The 9,064-nt window shown below is 45.3% G+C and overlaps 1 protein-coding gene across 1 annotated transcript in view; it reads right to left on the bottom strand.

The window, feature by feature from the left end:
* Positions 1 to 4,484: 4,484 nt before the first annotated feature.
* Positions 4,485 to 9,064, bottom strand: part of LOC120533078 (coiled-coil domain-containing protein 17-like) — a 45,537-nt gene continuing 40,957 nt past the window's right edge. The window contains exons 12-13 of the mRNA XM_039759734.1: positions 5,642 to 5,752; positions 4,485 to 5,047 (exon numbers count right to left, since the gene is read on the bottom strand). Coding sequence (XP_039615668.1) covers positions 4,895 to 5,047; positions 5,642 to 5,752 — 264 coding nt within the window. The 3' untranslated portion in view covers positions 4,485 to 4,894. The remainder of the gene's footprint in view (positions 5,048 to 5,641; positions 5,753 to 9,064) is intronic.

The raw sequence follows: 9,064 nt of genomic DNA, 5'->3' as shown, positions 1-9,064 counted from the left end.
CTGCAAGCTTTGGATCATTGTCATTTTGAAAGGTGACATGTCATCCCAGTGCATTTTGGGAGAAAGTCTTCTGCAAGGACCTCTCTGGATTTGGCTGCTTTCAGTCCTGATGAGTCTCCCGGTCCCTGAACCCTCATAGTGTGATGCCACCACCACCACCATGCTTCCTTATAGGGATGTGATGAAATTAGGTAGGTGGTGAGCGGTGCCAGCCATAGTGCTAAGAGTTCAGTTTTTTTCACATTAGAGTGGAGAATCTTTTCCTCAGGTGATCTCAGTTTCCTCAAATGCCGTTTGGCAAGAGTGGCTTCCATCCAGCTGCTCTGCCATAAATGCCAAATTGATTAAGTGCTGCTGAGATGGTTATCCTTCCATCAGGCTCTCCAGAGAAATTACCAAACAACCAATCATCAAGTCAGGCAGCATGGGCATGGCAACAAACGAGAAAGCGTGACGTCATTGCGTTGTGAGCGTGTGCAGTATCAATAAGCAGCAGAGCTCGACAGTTGGCATGGTTTCAATAGATCACTGACTATAAGACCGATGTGGGAGGTCAGAGGGCAACATTAGGGGTGAAATAGTCCCGTCCGAAGACCAAGAGGCAATTCCAGATTGACGACCAGTATCAGTGATTTAGGATCACTCTTTCGACAATATGGGGGGCTGGGGGGGGATTCCTAAATCTTTTTCTTTGTGTTTTTGCTTTCTTACAGTGGCGTAGTCAGCAGGACTGTCTCAAGATATGTCTAAAGGTGCAGTTGGGAGAAACACACACTCATCTCACCGAGTCGGAGGTGCGGGCTGCAGCGTCAGTGGCCATACAACGAGACCAGATTTGGGCACAGTCACAGGTATTGTTACCAGTATCGGAAAATGATGCCATCCTAAGGTGGCCCCATTTGAAGACCAAGAAGCAAGTCCAGATTGACGACCAGTATCAGTCATTTAAGACTGCTCTTGTGACGCTCTACAGGGTGGATCCCCAAATCTTTGTGCCTTCTGCTTTCTTACGGGGGGCAGTAGATTCATTTGTGTGTGTGACATTCAAAGGTGGAACCTCTAGGGGTTAGAGATGGAGCTCAAAATCCAGCCAATGTTCTGCCCAGATGAAGACCTCGGCAGCTCCACTGGACAGCATCACACATGTGCGCATACAGCTTAGGGACTCGGGTTATGGTGATAACCCCCAGAACCAGGGGTTGGCACTGCTGTCTAATGCCTTCCCTCTTCCTCCCTCTGCAGGACAGAAGCCTAACCGCCACTCAGGTGCTGATGTCACTTTCGTTGTCCGCCCTCCTGGACCCTCCCCTTCTGGTCCAAGACCTGTATAATCCAGAGATGGCCACCAGCCCAAGTCTGAAAAGACGTCTCTGCATTCAGATTTCGTGCTGGCAAATAATAAACGGGGCTCACCCAGGGTGGTGCTCCCTAACTCTTTAAGTCAGCCAATTGGATTGCAGGTTTGTCATCACATGGTTTACTTAGCTTCAGTCAGGTAACTCCTCCCCTCAGCCCTCATCTTAACCACAGTGTAAGTAGGTGTAATAGAAAGAGACCACCTCGTCAATGGAGGTCCGCAGATGGACTCTTATGGGTTTTTTGTCAATTAAGCATTAAGGCATCTTTGAAGCCAGGACCCCCGGTCCATAAAAGTTTAGACAGCACAACCAAATCTGCTGAAATGCAATTCAACTTTAATTTAGAAATTGATTTTACAGGAAGTTACAATGCAAATCAAAGAAACAAAAAACACATGGAAAATGCGTGTGGACTTGGGAGCCTCCATCAGATGAGGTGGGACTGAGGAGGTCTGTAGCAATGGATGAAGACCACTATGGAGATTCAAGTTTAGTCCCACAAACCTTTTGATGTACGAGGGCCGTACTGAAAGCTTTCTCCAAAAACTTATTAACCCAAACATGATGCTTTTGGACCACCACCACGACCGTGGGGGACATCAGGTCTACATTTCTAGGCTTTGCAGAACCACGGATATGAAGCAGAAGCCAAAAGTGGTCAGCGAATTTGTGACCAAAGAAGGGTGGGCTGCTGCTGACATCCACAGAAAGGCTCAGACTGGTCTATGGTTAGGCAACCATTGATGACAGGAACGTGCAAAGGTGGGTGACAACGATTAACGAAGGATACACCAACATGGAAGACAAACCGCATCGTGGAGGGCCATCACAGCAGTCAATGAGGAAAGACCTAAGTAAGGTGGAGGGCCAACATGATTCACACAGATGGACCTTGGCTGTGGTCACAGTGCCCTCGGGCAGATTAGCCACAACCTTTGGATACAGGAGAGAGTGTGTGAAACGTCTATAAGGAAAGACAACGGAAACATCTGAATGCAATGCCAGGTACATCATGATAATGCAGAACCCCCAACACTTCTTTGGCCAAATCACAGATTGGGGGGGTCCGTTAAGGCACACCCGCCTTCTGGTACCCCTCAGACTTTTACTTGTTTGGTCAGATGAAGGAAAGCCCCTCAAGGATGGAGCTTCGATGGTGCAAATGGAGTGGAAGAAGCATACAGTATCAGATGCCGGACCAGGGAATGCCCAAAACGAGTTTTTCCAAAGTGGATTTGACAAGTGGGTCCAAAGGTGGCACCAATGCATCACCACTGGCGAAGAATACTTTAAATGGCACCATGTTGTAGACCAGCAATTTTTTTTAAGAAACAACCTAATCTTGCCCTTCTTTAGTGTCCTTGAGTCCATGATGACCATCAGATCAAAGAGGGGATGGGTCCCTCTTGGGGAATCATCATCGAAAGTAATACCCTTAGGGGTGCCCCTCAGAGGATCTTTGCCTAAAGTCATTCCAGAGGAGGGTGTGAGGTTCCCACTGACAGTAATACCCCTGGGGGGGCACTGCCCCTCAGAAAATCTTTGCCTAAAGTCATTCCAGCATAGGGTGTTAGGGTCCCACTTAGAAGGTCCCACCGATAGTAATACCCTGGGTGGGTGCTGCCCCTCAGAGAATCTCTACCTAAATTGATTCCAGGGCAGGGCCCTGCTTGGAGATTCCTGGTGGAGCAATGCCTGTGGCCTCCTATCGTGAAACACTTCGCAAAACAATAGTGACCCCTTAACATCGGGGGCACAGTTGGAAACTTGCGAAGGGTACATATTAGGAAGTTTTGTCTTCAAGCAGAGAGCCACAGACACCTAGAATAAGTGACACAAAGTAGTAGTGTGGTGGACAGCAACACTTCAGGAACCCTCAAAACTCGAGTTGATGTTATTTATGAAGAATGAAGTGGGCAGGAACTGGTGAGCTTTGGTGGGCTGTGTGGCCTCCTCCTGCCCACATTGTTCTAATTGAATACGATGGAGAGTCACGGCTCCGTCTGACCCAAAAAGTGGCAACCCGCGACCACCCATCGTCTAAGAGAAGGTGCTCTGGACAAAGAGTTACGCTGGACACGTGTGAACTTCACAGGTAAATTCATGGAAGGAATTGTTAAAGAAAAACTTGAGCAACACGTGGCAAGAACAAGAGTGTTAGTGAACAGTCAGCACGGGGTCAGACGAGGAGGGGGTGTTTTTTTCTTGTGTGATTTTGGGCTATACAAAAAGAAATTGTATTGTGTTGTACTAACAAGCTGGGATTCTATGAGGAAGCAACAAAAGGATACGATCAAAATGGAGCTCATGGTATGATGGACTTTCAGGAAGCATTTAAGGAGGTGCCACTTGAGAGCGTGGGCATCAAACTAACAGAAGTGGCAGTTGAGGGTGTGGTATGTAGATGGGGGAAGAATTGGCTCAGACACAGGAAGTAGAAGGTGAGGAACCTCATCAGAATTGGGTGAGAGGTCAGTTAAAAGAGTGTCCAGCAGGGGGCAGTGCGGGGGCTGTTGCTATTGTTAATATTGTTATAAATGATTTGGACAGGAATATAAATAACAAGCTGGTAAAGTTTGCAGATGATACCAAGTGAGGTGGACTGGCAGATCATTGAGAATTCATTGAATCATCACAGAGGGACTTGGATAGCAGACAGGCTTGGGCAGACTGTGGCAGAAGAAATTTAATGTCAGTAAACGTAAAAAATTACACACGGGAAGTAAAAATGTGAGGTCAGAAGATGGAGTGAGAAGATTTAGGAGTCGTAGTGGACTTAACACTATCAACTGCCAGGCGGTGTTCAAAGGCCATTAAAGAGGCTAACAGAATGTCAGGTTATATAGCGCCTTGATGTGTGGAGAACAAGACCAAGGAGAGTCTGCTGAAGCTTTATAACACACTGGTGAGGCCTCATCTGGAGTACTGGGTGCAGTTTGGGTCTCTGGGCTAAAAAAAGGAGATAACAGCACAAGAGAAAGTCCAGAGAAGAGCAACTAGGCTGATTGCAGAGCTACAGGGGATGAGTTAGAAGGAAAAATTGAAGGAGCTGAGCCTTTACAGGAGATGAAGAGGACACCTGACTGAAGTGTTTAGAATTATGAAGGGAATTAGTCCAGTGGATCAAGACGGTGACTTTAAAATGAAGTCGCCAAGAACACGGGGACACAGCTGGAAACTTGTGAAGGGTACATTTCACACAAGCAATAGGAAGTTCTTCTTCACTCAGACAACGACAGGCACATGGAAAAAGTGACAAAGTAGTGTGGTGGGCAGTAGGACTGCAGGGACCTTCAAAACTCGACTTGATGTTTATTTCAGGAGAATGAAGCGGACAGGCCTGGTGGGTTTCGTTGGGCTGAATGTCCCCAGATTGTCCTAATGTTCTGTTAGAGGAGTTATGGCCTGACAGTACGACCCTCATCTGCTCTGAAGCTGGTTGGTTGCGTCAATCAAATTCCAAAACAACATTCACTGGATTGCAAATTAAACTTGTGAAAGCCTAACCGGTTGTATCTACCTAAATCCGTATTTTATTACAGTGTGTCATCGAGCAGACTTTGAGATGGTGGAGGGGGGTCTGTGCTCTCCAGGTAAGGTGGGTACATCATCTGTGTGCTGGGGAAGTAGTAAGAGGAGAGCTGTGGTTGAACCGGGATGTTTGAGACAAAGCCGGTCCTTGCGGCGGCCTGAAAAGAAAGAAAAAAAAACAAATAAATAAATAAAGCAAGTTAGAAAATGTCGGCCTGGCGTTTACACTCGGGTGCATTTGGGGCACTCAGTTAACCCTTTGAACTCAGGCCATTATGACCCGCCAGCAGGACTGAATAATAATGCATAATTTAAAAAAACCCGCCTAGAGTCACTGGATTTCCTCTTTGCTATAATAAACGTTCAGTGTTTTGCCTTTCAGATGCCACATTGAAGACCTGACACCACATTGCAATGTTTTTCTTTCTCCCCACAAAGATGAATGTCCTGATTGGAGTTCAATTCGATGGACAGACTCCTATCGACACATGCATTGCATTTTATTACTATAGAGGTTTGTGATGCGCCATCTGTTGGAATGACACATGCGATGCATTTTATGATTAAAGATGTTTGAGATGCGCCGTCTGTTGGAATGATAGAAACATGGCAGTTGGATGCACACACAAACACTTACCCTTATTATTAAAGTGTCTAAACATGCAGGGCTGTAATGTTCAGGCTTTTGAATATAAAATAAGATATAAAAGGAGGAATGCGGAATTTTTCAGGTGATAATAAGAGTAACTTACCAGAGGGGGGTATTTGTAAAGGCTGGCATTATATTCACTGATCGGTGCAGAGCTCTGCAGGTCTGCGTCTCTGGCATTCACAATTCGCAGGTGAAGTTCAGCATTCCCAAGCTGTAAGAGAAACATAAAAACCTGTTGCTAATCAAGTGTTGTCTGTCACTGTGACCGTTTCCAAATACGTTACAAGAAGGCCGTGAACTACACTCACCTACAGGATTATTAGGAACACCTGTTCAATTTCTCATTAATGCAATTATCTAATCAACCAATCACATGGCAGTTGCTTCAATGCATTTAGCGGTGTGTTCCTGGTCAAGACAATCTCCTGAACTCCAAACTGAATGACAGAATGGCAAAGAAAGGTGATTTAAGCAATTTTGAGCGTGGCATGGTTGTTGGTGCCAGACGGGCCGGTCTGAGTATTTCACAATCTGCTCAGTTACTGGGATTTTCACTCACAACCATTTCTAGGGTTTACAAAGAATGGCGTGAAAAGGGAAAAACATCCAGTATGCGGCAGTCCTGTGGGCGAAAATGCCTTGTTGATGCTAGAGGTCAGAGGAGAATGAATGGGCCGACTGATTCAAGCTGATAGAAGAGCAACTTTGACTGAAATAACCACTCGTTACAACCGAGGTATGCAGCAAAGCATTTGTGAAGCCACAACACGCACAACCTTGAGGCGGATGGGCTACAACAGCAGAAGACCCCACCGGGTACCACTCATCTCCATTACAAATAGGAAAAAGAGGCTACAATTTGCACGGGCTCACCAAAATTGGACAGTTGAAGACTGGAAAAATGTTGCCTGGTCTGATGAGTCTCGATTTCTGTTGAGACATTCAGATGGTAGAGTCAGAATTTGGCGTAAACAGAATGAGAACATGGATCCATCATGCCTTGTTACCACTGTGCAGGCTGGTGGTGGTGGTGTAATGGTGTGGGAGATGTTTTCTTGGCACACTTTAGGCCCCTTAGTGCCAATTGGGCATCGTTTAAATGCCACAGGCTACCTGAGCATTGTTTCTGACCATGTCCATCCCTTCATGACTACCATGTACCCATCCTCTGATGGCTACTTCCAGCAGGATAATGCACCATGTCACAAAGCTCGAATCATTTCAGATTGGTTTCTTGAACATGACAATGAGTTCACTGCACTAAAATGGCCCCCACAGTCACCAGATCTCAACCCAATAGAGCATCTTTGGGATGTGGTGGAACGGGAGCTTCGTGCCCTGGATGTGCATCCCACAAATCTCCATCAACTGCAAGATGCTATCCTATCAATATGGGCCAACATTTGTAAAGAATGCTTTCAGCACCTTGTTGAATCAATGCCACGTAGAATGAAGGCAGTTCTGAAGGCGAAAGGGGGTCAAACACCGGATTAGTATGGTGGTCCTAATAATCCTTTAGGTGAGTGTAATTCTGCCTCAGCTCAGCACTGGACACTCGACAGACTTTTCCTACCGAACTTATCTTAACGTTTTGGTGTTTAGATCTGCTACACATAATATTTTTTTCATACTTGTCATGAACTAAGGGAGATAAAACATATGATCCTAAAAAACATGTCCACTAGAGGGTGATATCACAGTCAAAACCTGGCATTTTATAATTAGAACATTAGAACACGCTAGACGAGAGCAGGCCATTCAGCCCAACAAAGCTCGCCAGTCCTATCCACTTATTTATTCCAAAAAAAACATCAAGTCGAGTTTTGAAAGTCCCTAAAGTCTTACTGTCTACCACACTACTTGGTCGCTTATTCCAAGTGTCTATCGTTCTTTGTTTAAAGAAAAACTTCCTAATGTTTGTGTGAAATTTACCCTTCACAAGTTTCCAGCTGTGTCCCCGTGTTCTTGATGAACTCATTTTAAAGTCACCGCCTCGATCCACAGGACTAATTCCCTTCATAATTTCAAACACTTCAGTCAGGTCTTTTCGTAATCTCTTTAAAGGCTCAGCTCTTTAAATCTTTCCTCACAACTCATCCCCTGTAGTCCTGGACTCAGCCTAGTCGCTCTTCTGTGGACCTTCTCTAGTGCTGCTATGTCCTTTTTGTAGCCTGGAGACCCAAACTGCACACAGGACTCCAGATGAGGCCTCACCAGTGTGTTTTAAAGCTTGAGAAGAACCTCCTGTGACTTGTACTCCACACGTCAAGGCGCTATATAACCTGACATTCTGTTAGCCTTCTTAATGGCTTCTGAACTCTGTCTGGCAGTTGATAGCTTAGAGTCCACTATGACTCCTTCATCCTTCTCATAAGATGTACTTTCAAATTTCAGACCTCCCATTCAATATTCAAACCTAATGTTTTTAATACCTACATTGTTATACTTTACATTTACTTACATTAATCTGTTAAAACTCCTTCAATCTTTAATCACAACTCATCCCCTGTAGCCCTGGACTCAGCCTAGTCGCTCTTCTGTGGACCTTCTCTAGTGCTGCTATGTCCTTTTTGTAGCCTGGAAACCCAAACTGCACACAGGACTCCAGATGAGGCCTCACCAGTGTGTTATAAAGCTTCAGCAGAACCTCCTGTGACTTGTACTCCACACATCAAGGCGCTATATAACCTGACATTCTGTTAGCCTTCTTAATGGCTTCTGAACTCTGTCTGGCAGTCGATCATGATGAGTCCACTACAATTCCTAAATCATCTCATAAGGTGGACTCTCAATTTCAGACCTCCCATTGTGTATTCACACCTCACATTTTTAGTTCCTACATTTAGTACTTTATATTCACTTAGGGATAAACTCCCTTGACTTGTACTCCAAACATCATGGAGCTATATAACCTGACATTCTGTTAGCCTCCTTAATGTCTTCTGAACACTGTCTGGCAGTCGATCATGATGAGTCCACTACAATTCCTAAATCATCTCATAAGGTGGACTCTCGATCTTCAGACCTCCCATTTTGTATTGACTATGACTATTGTCTCTGACTCCCAGGTCCTGCTCAATGGAGACCCAAACTGTACCCAGTACTCCAGATGAGGCCTCACCAGTGTGTTATAAAGACTTAAGCAGAACCTCCTGTGACTCGTACACCACACATCAAGGCGCTATATAACCTGACATTCTGTTAGCCTCCTTAATGGCTTCTGAACACTGTCGGGCAGTCAATAACTACGACTCCTAAATCATCTCATAAGGTGGACTCGCAATTTAATTGTGAATTCAAACCTCACATTTTCATTTCCTATGTGTCATTCTTTACATTTAATGACATTAAATTTCATCTGCCACAAATCTGCCCAAGCCTGTCTGCTGTCCAAAGGACAAACACAGAGTCAGTCAGTCAGTCATCATCCAACCTGCTATATCCTAACACAGGGTCACGGGGGTCTGTTGCAGCCAATCCCAGCAAGCACAGGGCACAAGGCAGGAACAAATCCCACTGCAGG

This window comes from Polypterus senegalus, chromosome 7 (assembly GCF_016835505.1).
Source record: "Polypterus senegalus isolate Bchr_013 chromosome 7, ASM1683550v1, whole genome shotgun sequence".
NCBI classification, from domain to species: domain Eukaryota; kingdom Metazoa; phylum Chordata; class Cladistia; order Polypteriformes; family Polypteridae; genus Polypterus; species Polypterus senegalus.
Note: the sequence above shows the minus strand (reverse complement) of the source record. Positions and strands in the feature narration are given on the sequence as shown.